At 38.8% G+C, this 16,825-nt stretch overlaps 1 protein-coding gene across 4 annotated transcripts in view; it reads left to right on the top strand.

The window, feature by feature from the left end:
* The window catches only part of ARHGEF28 (Rho guanine nucleotide exchange factor 28), a 289,794-nt gene extending 273,297 nt beyond the window's left edge, over positions 1-16,497 (top strand). For all 4 annotated transcript variants that reach the window (XM_012783522.3, XM_012783544.3, XM_012783566.3 and 1 more), the window contains one exon: positions 15,394-16,497. In XM_012783522.3, coding sequence (XP_012638976.2) covers positions 15,394-15,557 — 164 coding nt within the window. In that variant the 3' untranslated portion in view covers positions 15,558-16,497. The remainder of the gene's footprint in view (positions 1-15,393) is intronic.
* The last annotated feature ends 328 nt before the right edge of the window (positions 16,498-16,825 follow it).

The raw sequence follows: 16,825 nt of genomic DNA on the forward strand, positions 1-16,825 counted from the left end.
CCTGGCACTATTGCATCTCCTGAGAAAGGGGTAAATTACTAGAAAGTGCATTCGGTCACTTGAACTGCGGGACTGCTTCTAAAATGGTTGCTCTGGTCACCAGAGATACTTGTTGTGCCTCATTTGGGTGTTACCTAAGTCAACATGTCTCAAAAAATGTTCCACAATTTGGCTGTTAGGTATTATGTGATGAAAAGTTCCCATAATCAGATAATTTGGGGTTGGCATGACTTTTTCCAAACTTGCATTGTGTTTCCGAGCACTGTGAATCTGCAGAAGTGGCTCCTCCCAGCCTGTGTGAACACAGCAGCCTCCCCTCACCCTAGCATTTTGCAGGACTACTATTCCTTGAAACACACTTTGGGAAAAACACTGATGTCAGGGTATATTGAAATGAACTCATTTGCATGTGGCACACTCTTCAAATACGTTTTTCTTCCCTTGGGAACAGTTGGAATCCAAATGACATATCCCAGCATGATTTACCACATGGGCAATATTCTGAAACCCAAATCTAGACCCACAAATTTCAGATAGAGCCCTGTTTAGCCTCCAGGCCAGCATTTGGGCCTGTGGATCTTAGGGCTTTTCTGGGTCAGCCTTCCAGGGTTTATTCAAGCCCCCTATGCTGGAAGCCAGTCATTCCTGAGGGGGCACAGAAGGTTCTGTGCTTGTGCCTTGAGGCCCAAGCTGGCCTCGAATCTCGTAGCCTCATCTCCAGCTACCCCCTCCTTTCTCACCCTGTGGTCCAGCCATGTGAAGTTCTCTTGGTTGTGCAGAAGGCTTCCCTCCCACCCCGGCACCTTTCCTACGTCTGTTTCCTCAGTCAGAATATCCTGTCCTCCACTCTCTCCTCCCAGCCTGGTTACCTCTTACTCATCTGTCAAGCCTGAGCTCCAGGATCATTTGCTTCCAGAAGTCTATGAAGACCGCTCGGTCTGGGGGAGGAGCCCAGTGAAAGCTTTTGTTATTTTCCACAATCTTTTCTCACTTGTTTTCCCTCTAGACTCTAAAATGCTTTACACAGTTTATTTATTGAGATATCATTTATATACGGTGAAATGCTCAGATATTAATCTACCTCCCAGTCAGTGTTGTGAAAAGAGTATCAAGGCACAGAACATTCTGTCACCCCAGAAAGCTCCCTTTGTACCCCTTCCCAATCGACCCCCACCCCCAAAGCAGCTAGTCATCTGCTTTCCATCACCACAGAGTAACTTGGCTTATTCTAAGAAGGCATGGGCTGGAATCAGACACTCTGTACCTTTCTGTGTGTCCAGCTTTTCTCCCTCAGCATGCTACTTTGGAGACAGAGCCATGTTGCTGCATGAATCTGTGGTTGGTTCCCTGAATGACTGAGTCATGTTCCATTGAGGAACATACGCAGTCTTCTTAGCCCTTGTGTTGATGGACGCCTGGCTGATTTCTAATTTGGGGCTATTAGGAATAAAGCTGCATTGAACATTCTTGTACAGGCTTTTGGTGAACTGTGTCTTTGTTTCTCTTGCATAAGCACCTAGGGGGAAAACTGCTACTGAGAACTGGGAAACAGCTTTCAAAGTCATTGTCCTGACTGCAGACTGCCCTGGTGCTGAGACCAGGTCTTGTTCGGCTCGGTTTCCCTGGTGTCCAGCCCAGTGCAGGGCACGCGCTACACACTCGGTGTTTATTGAAGAATGAATGGATAATAAGCTCAAACCAGTTTTCATTCTGGCATCCTCACTCATCACTGAATTTTTTGTCCATCAAGGAGACAGAAATTTTATTGGCCAAATGTGGGTTCACGATAGACAGCCAAAAAACAGGGAGAACATGGCTCCCTTCCCACCTACTCTTAGGCCTGCCTCCCTCATTTCAGGTGACAGCTGTGCAGGTGCAGTTAGGTGTGCAGGTGCAGTTAGGTGTGCAGGTTGACATGGGCCACAGAAGGGTCTGAGCTCCAGTGGCCACCAAGACCACTTCCTACAGTTAAAACTCCCAACGCTCCCATTCAAGACCCTCCCAGACCTACTTTTTCAGTCCCCTTACCCCTTGGTTTACCTGCACGAATCCTATTTCAGCAAACTTGACACCTCTCCTTTCTTCATGACATTTAGCACTTTCTCACCTTTGCAGTGGTCACACACTCCACCTGGAAGGGCTCCCACACGTGGCAACCTCTACCTGTTGACATCCTGGTCAGCCTTCAAGGCTCAGTTCAGATGTGTTGTTCTCTCTGAAGCCTGTCTCACCCACTCCGTCTGCAACTCTCCCTCTCTGGAGGCTCTGTGAGGCGGTATCTGCCTGTGAACAGTGTTCATTAGCCAGTTAGCAGGATATCCTGCATTTATTGTACTTATTTGTGTCTACATCTTCCTACTCTGCAGTGTAATAGGCTTGTCTAGGTCAGTGTGCTCAGTGGCCCTCAGCAGTCTGGTAGGAGCTGTGGCTGCTGGTCACTGAGAGAGTAGCTGAGGCTACTCGTCATGATCCTTGCTCTTGGTGGCTGATTCCACTAAAGAGAAGTTAAATTCTATGGTAGGGCCATGGTTCCTTCTTGAGAAAAGCTGTTTACAGAAGAGGATCCGTATGAAAAGAGGAGGCTATCATACAAACTTGGGGATTCATGTTACCTGGTGGACATGTAAAGGAAATTAGCTTTCTTTAGTCACAGGTCACATGTCTCATATGTCATCAGGAAGCAAAATATTGACAGCTAGAGTAGCTCCACATACCATTTGTATGCACAGAAGAATTTTAAGTCATTTCCTACAGGGAGAGATGCTGCAAGGAGTAGAGCAGTTTACTGTGACATACATGCTTTGTTTTGTTTTGAGATGAGATGTCGCTGTGTTGCCCAGGCTGGCCCCCAACTCCTGGGCTCAAACTGTCCTCCTGCCTCAGCCTCCTGAGTAGCTGGGACTAAACCATGCCTAGCTGTTTGTTCTCTTTTGATTTTGATTTTGGTAGTTTAAAGTCCTAATTTTGCTTCTGTTCTGCAAATTGCCTACTTTTATAATTGTACAGTTCTCAAAAATATTTCAAGTTTAATTTCCAGAAATGTAATAGAGTGATATTTACTATGATAACAAACATAAATGTAAAAATAATATCCAAGAGCATGAAAATCTGCATTGAACAAAGCATATTTTCCGTATATTATGTTGTAGTTTAAAAAATTATAATCATTTCTGAGTGACATAAACTTAAAGCTGTAGTTGGGAAAGATATTTCAGGGTTTGGTTTCTTAGCAAATGTTATTTCAAACAAATAAGAATTATAAAATCGATGCTTCTTATTTTTAAAAAGAAAAAAAAAAATCTTATATTGCCCTGAAAACTGTAAATACCAATTTCTCAAAACAGAATAGGCTGGTAAGTTCTTTGACATCTCATAATTTTGTAGTTGATCAAGAGAAAAAAACACTCATTTGTAGACCTTTAAGGTAAAGAATTGGATGCCAATTTTTAAAAAGTCTTGGTAATAACATAATTGTTAAGAAGCAGGTAGAACTAATTAGCTTGGGTGTATTATATTTAATTGCTTGCCTTTCTCTGGCTTAAAGAAAAACACTGCATCTTGTATGCTCAAGAATTTTAACAGCTGTTTTTCCCTCTACTGAACCAGTAAGAAGTAAATGCAGCATTAAAATTCCTAGGTTGATTTCCAGCCTTATTCAGCTGGCATAGAAATGAATTTGATTCTTCTCCTCTCAGCAAAATGAGAGGCATAACTCTTTTGGTGTGGGTAGGGTCATGGGGCAGGCAGTTCCCAGAAAGTCTGCTTTTTTGCCATGGCCTGGTCTCTAGATCTTTAAGAGGAATTCAGTGTCACGAGAACACCACCCTGTCCTGGTAGCTGGAGACTTATATGCCATTTAAGTCAGCACACTCTTCAAAAGTCCCTGCTTCTTAACAGGAACTCCAAGATTTGCATATCTTAATTTGTTTCAATTATTTAAAGTTGAACTTGATATATTTTTTTGTCTACCTGAATGTATTATGGACAATTTCAAACCTATACCAAATTAAACAAAATATAACAACCACTCGCATACCTATCACTCAACTTCAAAAAATTCGGAACATACGGCTAATTGTGTTTCATCTAGACTTTAACCCCTCAATACATCCTGTAGTATTTTGAAGCAAATTCTAAAAATCATCTGTAAAACATTTACTCATCCATAAATATTTGGGTCTATATCTCTAAAATATAAAGCTTTCTTTTAAAAACCATTATGACACCTAGGAAAAAATGAACAATAATTTCATAGTATCCACATATAGTCATATGTTTAAATTTCTAATTCTTTCATAAATGTCCTGTGTGTGTACTTTTTCCAATTTGTTATTTTTGTCTCAGATCCAAATAAAGACCACACGTTACAGTTCTGTTGTAGTTCGATGCATTTTTAATATAAAAGTTGTAATTATGAAAAATTTCAAACTTACGGGAAAGTATAGAAAATATGTATTAGCCACGTACTTAACAAAAGTTAACCTTTTGCCCTATTTGCTTCAGATCTCTCTTTGACTTTTGCTTTCTCAAAGAAATAACGTGTAAATACAGCTAAAGTTCTTCCCCCTTTCTTCCTGTATTTCCTACTCAGAGTTAACCAAAAGCCTAAAATTAATGTATATCATTTCCACAGTATATTTTATGCTATTACTACATATATGTATCTATAAATAATGACACATCATAATTTTTTATTTTTAACATCTACATAAGTAGCCATTTATGGCTTTTTTTTTTTACAAACTTGTTTTTTTCACCTAACATACATATGCATACACATAGAACAAACTGTTTTAAACTGCTGTGTATTATTCCATTTTATGAATAAATACCAATATATTCATTGCCCTACTAATGTGCATTTAGGATGTTTCTAATTTTTTCCTATAACAAATAATGCTCAGCAAACATCCTTTTAGGCACATCTTAGGCACATGAATTAGAGTTTATTTAGAGTGCAACACCTAGAAGTGGTAAAGATGTCTTCAGTTTTGCCTAGCATGACTGATTTCTTTCTAAAGTTGTTGCACAGTGTAACTATCACCAGCAATATGTGAGAATTCCAGTTTCTCCATATCCTACCCAACACTTAGTATTGTTAGGCTTTTAAAATTTTTGGCAATATGATGGGCATGAAATGGCAACTCATTCTTTCAATTCATACTTCTCTGATTACCAATGAGATTTAGACCACTGTGCATTTATTGCCTTTCTAGAGTTCATCTTCTGTGAATTCCCTGTTTATAAAAGTTTTTTTCTGACAGCAGATTTTAGAATTTCAAGTGTCCACTCTTAATTATACAAGCAAGTTAAGTCTTTTTGAAGGGGCTCAATATATTTTATACTTTAAGAGATTTTCAGAGAAATCATATTTGCAAGTACATGTGGACACTTTGAGATTGGAAAAGAAAAACAGTTGTGGGAGGTGGGCTTTCAAGATGGAGAAAAAGCAACTGCAAGTGCAGAAAGTCCTCCAAATGTTGTTATTGGCTAGGTTGTTCAGTCCTGCTGGGACTTTAACCATCTGCCTTATTTTTCATTTGCACACTTTTCCCCACTTCTCACTATGTTTTCCTCCAAAGCTCCTGTGCCTGTCTCAATAACTTATCAATATTATTTTATACACACTCAATACAGCCAGTATCTGTCAGCTTCTTTTTCTTTCCTGGAAGTTTTGCTTTTAGGATCCTCTGCTCTCCTATTCCCATGTGGACTCATTGCTCTCCCTGGGCCATCCCTTCACATCTCTCCTGTGTTCAATTATCTGTGCCCCAAACCCCATGCTTCCTCCTTTATGATAAATCCCTTTATTTGATGGGACATGTCTCCAGAACTGCCCTAACATAAGGTCTAAAGAAGGTAAATTTTTTCTAGATTGGCTGAAATGTCTTTTTCAATTTCACTTATTTGTTTTTTCTACTCGAACCCCCCCTTTTTTTTTCATAATTTGAGCCTAGAATTCTAGATAAAAAACTATTTTCCTTCTCAATTTAAAGGATTTGATTCTTTCACTTTCCAGAATTACTATTGAGAAGTCTGATGCCTTTCCCATTCCTGATCCTTTGTTTGTAACCTGTTCTCACCTTGTGGATGGTTTTAGAATTATCTTTTTATCCTCTCTTGTCTGAATTTTATAATATGCCTCAGTGTGGTTTTTTGTTAAAAGCATTTTTACTGGTTATTTATTAGGCTTTTTAAATCTAGAGACATGTTTCCTTCAGTTCTGGGATTTTAAAAATTTAATTATTTTAAATAATATTGCTCCTCTTCAGTTTTATCTTACTGGAACTGTTTCTAATTGGAAGGTGGTCCTCTTGCATCCTCTGATTTTTTTTCTTCCCCTTTCATTTTCATCTTTTCTTCTTCTTCTTTTTTTTTTTTTTTTTTTTTTTAATTTTCTGGGAATTTTTATGTCCTTAACCTCCTACTATTCCATTGATTTTTGTTTTTTAATTTAGTTCTTTATTATAGTTACTATTTTATGGAGTCTTGTTTTAGGGCTGAAATATCTTTTATATATTTCTTTAAAGACAGTAATTATGATTTTTGAAAGTTTTCTTCAGTTTTCTGTGTTCCTGAGTTGTGTTCTGCTTTCTCCAGGTTAGGTTTGTCTCTGTGTTTACTTTAAGCTACCACTTTCATATTTCACAGTAAACCTACCATTTTGGATTGGTGTGGGGATTGAATTAAATGAGATGTGTACACAGTACATAGAACACTGCCTGGCATTTAGTAAGTACTCCATACATTATGTTGTTTTTGTAATTTTAAAGGTTTTCCACAACCTGGCTATTTACATTTATAGATCACATTGAAATGCCTTAAAAGTAAATGTAAATATTGAACCTTTTTGGGAGAAAGTGGAGAAAGTGATAAAAATATAAAAGGTTAGTGTTCTAAGAAACCTGAGAAATCTTTCAGTTCAAGATTTTTGTACCTTCCTCTATTTCAATCAGTTTTGAGAAGTGGCCCAAGTAATATGTTAGAAATAACAGAGAAACTACTAAAGTTTGTAAACTATTCATGTTTGATATGTATCATTATAAATTAGAGAAAATTCAGGTTTGTCCTCATAGTACCAATTCTCTTTCCTACTTGCATTCTGACATACTTTTACATGGAGAGAAGAGCTTAAAGTTACTGCTTTCACCCCGGCATTGCTAATTCTTTATAGCCTGTGTCACACTCTATAATTTTGGTAAATCTATGGGAGCAAAAATCATCCTGAGTGTTATGGTGGGGAAAAGTTAAGGACTGACTGCTATCTAGTTCAAGTGCCTAAGTTTACAAATGAGGAAATAGAAGTTCTAGATGTGATTATTACCCAAGGTCAAACAATGGTAGTGGCTTAACAGAAGCTCTGTAATGCAATTCTATCCTGACTGCATTTTCAGTTTGAGTCTGCTAAGAAGACAAAGATTCAACTAAATGAAATTTTAAGGTCCTTTAGAAACATAAGAATCAAGAATTCTCCATGACTCTAAAGGAGATAGAATTTTCAAATTAGACATTCACGAATTCATTCATTCAACAGTATATATTGAAATCTATGATTATGACCTGAAATTTACTTTGCTATTATTGGACTAGCTGTACTATTTTAATTTCCTATTTCTTAAATATTTCCCCCCTTTTTTTTTTTTTTACCTTTAAATGAACTCAAATGTAACAGATTAAAGACTAGGAATCCAAATTCCAAGAGAACCTTGTCAATTCATTGCTAAAGACAAATACACCAGGGTATAAAATGAGATATTTTCTGAGTTATATTTTTCCTAGGAGATGCTGTTAGATTTTTCTAGGCAAGAGCAAAGACCATACCTGAATCAGTATCATATTTTTATGAGTAGCTATAAACTCAAATGAACCTTATCAATTTTATGGCATAGGTTCACACAATTTGTGTATCTTTCTAAATAGATATAAACCCATACATGCACTAGCCAATGGCTTGTCACACAGTTACATTAAAATTGACCTAAATATATTTGGCATCCAGAAGAGGCCTCTAATTTATTGCCACAGTGTTCCATTTATATCAGATACATAGAAGCTAGACTGTTGGAAAAAACAGAGAGCCCTTTATAATATTATAGTCCAAATATATGGAAAGCTATGGATATAAAAGAAAAAAGTTACCATGGAAATTTTCAAACATAAAATAGAATTGTTTAATGCAATCCCATCTACCCACAGTTCGATGCTTTTTCTCTCTTCTCTCACATCTTAAAGAAAATCCAGGACATTCTATCATTTCATCCCAAAATAATTAAATACCTTTCTTGAAAAGATTAGGACTCTTTTTTTTTTTTTTTTTTTTGAAACAGAGTCTCACTTTGTTGCCCAGGCTACAGTGAGTGCCGTGGCATCAGCATAGCTCACAGCAACCTCCAACTCCTGGGCTCAAGCAATCCTTCTGCCTCAGCCTCCCAAGTAGCTGGGACTACAGGCATGCACCACCATGCCCAGCTAATTTTTTTTATATATATTAGTTGACCAATTAATTTCTTTCTATTTATATAGTAGAGACGGGGGTCTCGCTCTTGCTCAGGCTGGTTTCAAACCCTGAGCTCAAACAATCCGCCCACCTCGGCCTCCCAGAGAGCTAGGATTACAGGCGTGAGCCACCGCGCCCAGCCAAGATTAGGACTCTTTTTAAAAACATAACCAGGATATCATTGTCACACCTAAAAAAATGAACAATTAGTATTTAAAATCATACTGTCAATACTTGAATTTCTCTGTCTCATAAATGTTTTACCCCCTTGGTTTGTTGAATTGAAATCCAAATAATTTCACATATTGCACTTGGTATATCTCTTAAGTCTCTTTTAATCTAAAATTCTGCTTTTTTTAAAAAAAAAAAAGGTTAATAAGACCAGTTAAAAAGCCTGGGTTTTTTATTTGTTGGAAAAACCAGGTCACATTTTTCCAAAAACTTTCTCACATTCTGAATTTTGCTGATTGCATTCCCAGGTTGTCATTTAACATATTCTTCTGCCCCTATATTTCACATAAACTGGTAGTCGGGAATAGACATTTGATTAGATGCAGGCTTTATTTTTTGACGTGAAAAAGTCTCCATAGATAATGGTGCAAATTTCCTATCTCATCCCATCCTGCAGCACACAATGCCTGTTTCTCGTTTTGTGATATTAAGGTTGATCCGTCCATTACAAAGCTTCCCATCAGATTTTCTCCTAATGCTTTCAGCAGCCATTGATGATTATTGGCTGGGTCCACTATAGACATTACAGACAGGGTTATGAGTTATGAATTTGGAAAATGTCACCTATTTCCAGCTTCTCCTGATTTGTTCTGTCATCTTGGTCATGTATTGTCTCTTTATTCATCTATAAAAGATTTGTGATTCTCTAATGTGCTGTTCTCCAAAGCATGTTACATGGTACACAGTGCTATAAGGTCTGCTGTGAGAAAAGGCCCCCCGAGTCTGGGGGGATGCTGCCCACTGTTTTTTCCTCTGAGAGATTTAGAATACACGTGAGTCTGTTAAAGGTTCTGAGGGATCAGTCAGGTAAGAAACTTGATTTATCCAGAGTTTCAACTTCTTTGACCAATGTAATTTTTTTTCATTGATACGTATTAGAATTCTGTCGAGAGAAAACACTTTGAAATGCATCTCAAGGAAGAGGGGAAGGTAGAAAGACTTCCTCTTATTCCTGGGGGGCCTGCTGATGTGTAGGTCCTGACTCTCTAACAGTGGCATGCTGCTGCTTGGGAGAAGCAAGAGTGTGAGAGCAAATTAAAGTTTAGACAGCAGGAAGGACTGATGCATCATGTCATGCATGTCATCTGTTGATATAATCTCATCTTCATCGTATTGATTGCTTTAATTGCTGTGTTTCTTAGCATTACTTATAAAGCCAATATAGACTGCTCTGAATGTGTTAAATACTTGTAAGAAAATAAATTCTAACTCTCGCAATCACAACTTTAAAAAATTAACACAATTTGCTTTTTTACTTTACAGATTTATACATGTACACACCACAAGCACACATATATGTACACACACATGCACAGCCCAGAGCACACTTCAGTTATTTTGTTTCAGGTGCAGGATTGGTACATGGGGAATAGAAAAGGGAATCGTAACACTAATTTAGATTGTTTGCTTCAGATGTTAACTCCAGACCGATATTCACGCCAGAGGCTGACATCCTGTTTGTGGCTCACTATGGAAAATTGAGTCGAGCAAAATTAGGGACAGAGACCAATTTTCCTTTGCTCTGAAGATTCTTCGAGCTCTGTACAATAAATGTTTTCCATTAGAAGGAAAATGTTGTGCTTTAATGCTCCTGAGAAAAAATAGCGATTGCCAGTAATGCCATCAGGAAATGATTTTTTAAATGTTTCAAAGTGTAAGCATGAGTCAATCATTAAGTAGGGAAAACAACTGATTTTGCAGCGTTGGGACATTAATGATAAAATCATTTTTTTTTAAAGTAGAGTTATTCTAGGAAAGTGTGAATTTCAATTTAGGAACATACACAAGGGATATAGTAATAAGTACAAGGCAGAACGCTTGATTGAAATAAGCAAGAACAGAGCCAAGGCTCAGAAGACATGAAGTTCTGTTTTGTGACCTTTGCTGGGGAGGATGGAATGGGATAAGACACAGTGAGGGTGGAACAATGCGTCATCAATGATCTCAACAGCAGACTAAACATGCTTGGCACAGCCCTGGGTTCTGGGTGTCTGGCCATTGGGTACGCTGGTGAGCTAAATTCAGACCTTGACAGTTTATGTTTATGATGAAAGTTATACTGGTGCTTTCAGATTTAAATAAAACTTTCATTTAAAAACTATCATGATTTAAAATGCTTTTCTATTAAACAAATTCAGGAAAAGGCAAAGATGACATTAATTAAATATTTTAAAAATACAGACAAGCCTTTTCTATTTGTCACAGACCTGTTCTTTATGACAAGTTACTTTTAAGTTTGCTGTTGATCGGAGGGGGAGGCCAAGTGCAGATTTTGACTGTGGATATTATCTTCCAGTCATTAGTTAGCTTTCCCAAATACTGTCCTTTGAGGATTGTATGTGGGCTCACCTCAAATATGTGTTGTTGGGAAGACTCAAGCTACAGGGCTGGGTCAAGTGTCACAATTACCTTAAAAACATAACTTTAAATGCAACTTCGGGTGATGAATTTTATTGAATTTCTTGAGTATAAAGCAATTGAAAAATGCAGTCATTTTTTGTACCACTAGAACATTATTTGGTGGGTCACTGGGTCCAAACACAAATGTAAAAATTCATGTACAACTTAAGAAGTTTCAGAGGCCTTAAGGTTGATGTCAGTTCAATCATTCACAAACTGAAGCCCAGAGTGGGAAAATGATTTGCTAAAGGTTATGTTTTACCTTGTAGTTTAAAAAATTTCATTCACTTCATAGTTCAGGAGGCATTTTATTCACTTTAAATATGACATATAGTTGCATTTTACACACCGAGTTTACAGCTAATTATCTAGTTGAAAGAATAATAAAAATGGTGAACTGATGGAGGGAAGGCTGATTCTCTTCACTGTTAGTTAGAAATTTCAATTTGGGGTGAGCAAAGTGTGAAAGTGATAAAACAATAATGTCGACCAACAAGTTGCAATGCAAGATTCTTTAATCCTGGAAGATTCAGCTAACTGCCTCTGGTATCAGTCCTCCCTGCATGAGTGTCCCTTAATAGCATGGGTATTTTCTGCCCCATAGACCCATAAGAAAAAGGACTGGTGCCAGCCAAAATGTGTTTAGCTGTAATTTTTTAAAACTGTATTAGGAGACTAACTTAGACCCCCATGGTAGTCCTCATAATGTGAATATGGAAATTTCTTGTGGAAGCTAACATTTTAGTATGTGAACAAAAGCTCACTTATGTAGTAGAAAAAAACTCTGAAACAAGATTCTACTTTTCCACTTGGGTTAGCCAGGCTATGGGTCTTTTATGTGTTTCAGCTTATTTTTCCTTATTTTAAGGTTAATAATACTCACTCTGTTTAGTTTCCAGAGATATGGTAAAGATCAAATTATTTCTTTTATGCCAAGAGTGAAAGTTGTGTTGAGACACCTGGTTGAGAGGTTCTTTGTAGTTTGAAGTTTTGTTTTATTATAATAGTGTTTGGGTTTTAGTTGACCAAATTATGATTATATTAATATTTCTTTGCTTGTTAAAAATAAGGTATTCCATTTTATGCCCATCCATTTTATAGGCATTTTGATCACAAATGAAATTGGTTGATTAATTTGACTCCCCAAGAATTCTGCTTTCTGAATCTGTGAGGCTTAATTTTAACAAATGATTTTTCACTTTAGGATTCTGTATGATGGTCCTACTCTCTAGGGTAGAAAGTGTGGAAAAAGGTGGCTGGCCTTGAGAAATATGCAGTTGCTGTGCTGGAGTTCTTTCAGGGTTGAAATGGAGTCATAAAACCAGAAATCACAGAATAGTTTCTAATTTCAAAGACAGACTGCCTGACCTTGCCTACATAGTTCAGGTAGAAACTAAGAAGGAACATGGAGAAGGAAATTGAGTTCCTGTCCAGGTGACACACAACCCCCAAAATATCCAGTAATACATCTGGAATTACAATGTGGGCTGGTCACCTTAGGGCCCAACAAGCTCTCACCCAGAAATGTGTTTTTCCTGTAGTCTTATTCTCATTAGACAAAGTTCTGATTAAACCTTTACACTCCCCGCCCCCCCACAAACAATACCCCACGCCCTTACCGTCATTCATTTTTGGTTCTCTATCTTCCTGAACTAGAGCCTACAATTTAACTTAATATGAAAGAATTCTTTCTGATACACATTGTGTTCTTTGGCTCCTTTTGAACAAGTCTTCCTTTGAAGTCATTAAGGGGACTTTCCAGATACTTAGACTTGCCGCTGTTTTGGATTTTTTGCTTCATGTTTCACACCCCAGAGGAAGGAAATTTACGTGGATTAAGGGCTTCCAGTGTGCCTGGAATTGTCCCATTTGTCAGCAGTCACCTTCCGGCTGCCTCATTCCGTGAATGACTTTTCATTCTCAATGTAGTAATTATTCGTGTGCCTGGCTGGGCCCTGTGTTGGCAAGGGGGCAGCACCGTAGTGGCTTAGGTGACCTAGTCATTGCATCGGCATCGGCATCGGCTAGATGGACATTTTGAAGTATTTTTTTTTTAAGTTGTGTAATATTAAACATCAGCAGTTTAACTGGTAATATTTGTGTTTAGAGATGAAGTGGCGTCATTCAACGGCTGGGGAAATGAATTGAACTTGTGAGCGTGGGTTGTGACTACAGACAGGCATACTTTGTCCCCCAAGGTGGTAAAATAGGATGGAGAGCATTCTAGCTTGATTTGCAGTGTTGCCCTGATAGTGAGATCGTTGCCCAGGGATATTTGTGTCTGCTTGATTAAATGAGGGAGGTTCCTAGTTCTATAATCATTGCTGTGTCAGTTTTGAGAAGCTTAAAATGCCTTTTGGCACTTTTGCTTGCTTTTCTTTGTGTGTGTGTGACTCTTGAAAAATGTAATATTTAAGGAAGGGAAATTATTATTAAACATCCAGGGTCTCTTAATTCAGAAAAGATGGTCAAGGCATTTCCAGCACAGTGAGAAGTAAGTATCCCGAGGATCTTGGCCAGAGGAGCAAACCGTGTCTGCACGGCAATGGTCCTCTGAGTTCAGACCTACATGACTTCCTAGCTGTGTGATGTAGGGTTCAACTAGCCCAAGCCTCAGCTTCCCATCCTGTAAATTGTGGGTTACAACATTTTGAGGCTTAAAGAGATGATGAATGTAAAAGACCTGGGACAGCCCATGTGCCCAGAGAAGGCACTCTATAAATGGGATTAGTTAGAAGCATCTTCAGGAGCTACATTTTCAGTCATTAGTTTATTCCTGATTTTTGAGGTACAGGATTTGGAATCAGGGTAAGTAGAATCAAGTCAACCCACTGTGAGTGAATTTTTTGTGTGTGCCCATTGGTATCTAAAGGGTCAGGGATGGCCCAAGCTTTTGAGCAGAACTAGTGTGCAGCCTCAGCCCTCCCCTCCCCCTCCCCGCCTTCCCCTCCCCCAGCATCCTCCTTTGCTTCAGAGCACAGTTCAGCCCTTGACCCTTCCTCCAGGTGACCTTTGTGTACTTCCTGCGGCCCTGGCCCTGGCCATCCCTCCCTTGCCACCTGTCGGAAGGTGTGAGTTGTAGCAGAGGCTGCCACCACCTCCACAAAGATGAAGCCTGTTGGGGACATTTTGCCCTTCATTCCTGCTATGCCTTGCTTACTACTTTCTCTAGCAACCAAAGATCCTTGTCAGGAGGGCAAAGTCCACACGCAATTTTGTCATTAGCCTGCCAGCCGGTATGTATATTGGTCCAAATAATGGAGGCTTTGAATAAAAGGTGGCTAGGGTTGGAATGGCCTCTTAATGACTGAGAAAAGAACAGGTGGGCTTCGGGGCTATCCACCTCCCTACGCACCTGGACTTTCACGCCTACTCTGCGTTTTGCTCCAACAGAAGCTGGATATTTGTAATTTTTCCATGTGGCCGAGCCTCAGGGAGGGTGGTCAGTGGAACAAGTGCAGAGAAAATGGTTTGCAGCAAGTATTTTTCCTTCTTCAATCAAACCCCCTTTGTCTCTCCTTTAAAGCATATTATCAGAAGATTTCACGAGAGGAAGGGGAGAATACACAGTGCCCTGCTGTTGCTAGGTAACCAGAAAAAACCCAAATCCGGTCATAGTCGCTATTGGCATGACTTTTCCCTAGGAATCTGGCTACTCTTGCTTTGTGTGCTCTTGCTTTAATACTTACTTTGTGTAGTATTAACAGATTTGTATAATGCTGAGGCTGGAGGGTCTCTTTCATTTTTCAACTTCTTTCTCCTGCTCCTTGCCTACATCAGCAAAGTCCCAGATAACGTTATTTGAGTCTTGAGGTCAATTCTTGACCTTGAGATATTCTGAGGGAAGGTGCTGTGCAGATGTAAATATGGTTTATTTCACAGAGCTGAAGTATATTCTGTATTTCCAAGGCTTCCACCCATTTAAAAAAAATAAATGGATACCCCCTTCTCAGCAGTAGCAGTGATTTAACCTTTCATGAGTGGTAACCCGTCTTTATTCACTGGACACTTCTGGGAGTATTTTGCTTAAAGGTAAATTTTAGCCACAGGAGACACTTGTGCACACAGCTGAACACATCTTAATTGATATTGGCAAAAACGTTAGGTAGCAGTTATGTTCCTTTCTCCCTGGGCTCGGCCATTCTCTCTATGGCTGACGATATGGGCACTGCATTTCCCAATCTTACAGAGCTCTGAGACTGAGACGTCTACCTGGAGGTCCCATACCTCTCCTGTAACCTGTGCTGTCTGTCTGTCTTTTGCAGATTTGGACACCTCCCAGGCTGCTCCCCCAAGCCCCGACGACTCATATTCACACCACCCTCAGCTGCAGAAATTCATAACAGAAGCAAAGCTAAATCTACAGACAATGACCAGACAAGACAGGGAAATTGGAGATGGAGCTGAAGAAAATATTGTTTACCTCTAAGTGTGTTGTCATTTTTCCAAACAAAACAAAACACTGGCACTTTTGGGAGAAACTTTTTTATTTTCCATTCCTTACGTATGTGTGATTGTCTACATCCAAATTGCTTTAAGAATAATATTTAATATTTCATGCAAGTTCATTTAGGGGGCATGAGTCTAATAATTAAATTATTGAAAGCAACCCTGTTCGTATAATCTTTAACTTATCACACCTAACTTCAGATTTCTGGAGGACAAACTAACTTGAATTAGCTGAAGTATTTTAAAAAGTTGTTTTGACCCTACGATAAAATTCCACACTGCATTTTCTACCGGATCATCTGGATTTCAAAATGTCTTTTAAGATTTCAATGACGCAATTTGGATTTACAGAGTGGTATTCACATCGGATGACCTTTCAGGGTCCCAGCAATTGCTTATCAAGAGTAGCCTTCCTGCCCAAAAAGGCAGAAGAGGATGTGGGAAAGGGCTTTTCTTGGCTAGTTTTTATGTGCTAATTTCCTCTGGGGTCATCTCTTACAGTCACCATTCACCCAAGGTGTCCTGCCTGGGCATCTGTTGTGCCGCTGGGCCACAGACACAGTCTGGACACACTTAGGACCTGAGCTGTGTGTCCCGCCTCGGCAAGGCAAGTCCATTGTGATGTAAATAGTGAAACTCCATTAGAGGCCTAGCTTCTGTCAGCTGGCTTGTCCCCACTGGCACCTAGAGCACCAACAACTACCACTCACTGGAAGGAACTCTTCCCTGCAGGTTTTTGAGGACAAAAACTGCTCACTCTTGGTGAAGCTTGCTGCCTAGATACATTTTTCTGCAAAGAAAAACTGGTACATCCTGCCTTCAGAGTGCTATTGGTCTCTGCGTGAGGAACCAGGAAATATTTTCATCTTGTTCAGAATTACTTGTACATGTTTTGGTGTCAATAAATATCTTTTACCTCATTATTTTACTTTGTAATTTTAACATTAAGCTTAGGACCATAATAAAACATTTCATACGCACATGAAATCTCTTCTTATGAAAACTGAAAATAAAGGAGGACTATTAAATTCATTTACAATTGTAGCACTTGCTGGGAGAGAGAGGTGATAGGAAGGGAAAAAAATTCACCCAGATCCCAATGTTTTTTTCTTCTACTAAATTTGTAAGTTGTATATCTACATTATATTTTCACTTAAGGGAAAGTCAAATTTTAGTTTTTAGAAAAGCCTTTTCTGGGGCATTCTTTTTCTGACTTTTGCTGCTTCTGACTATTGTTGTCATAATTAT

This window comes from Microcebus murinus, chromosome 11, assembly GCF_040939455.1.
Source record: "Microcebus murinus isolate Inina chromosome 11, M.murinus_Inina_mat1.0, whole genome shotgun sequence".
Classification (NCBI taxonomy): Eukaryota; Metazoa; Chordata; class Mammalia; order Primates; family Cheirogaleidae; genus Microcebus; species Microcebus murinus.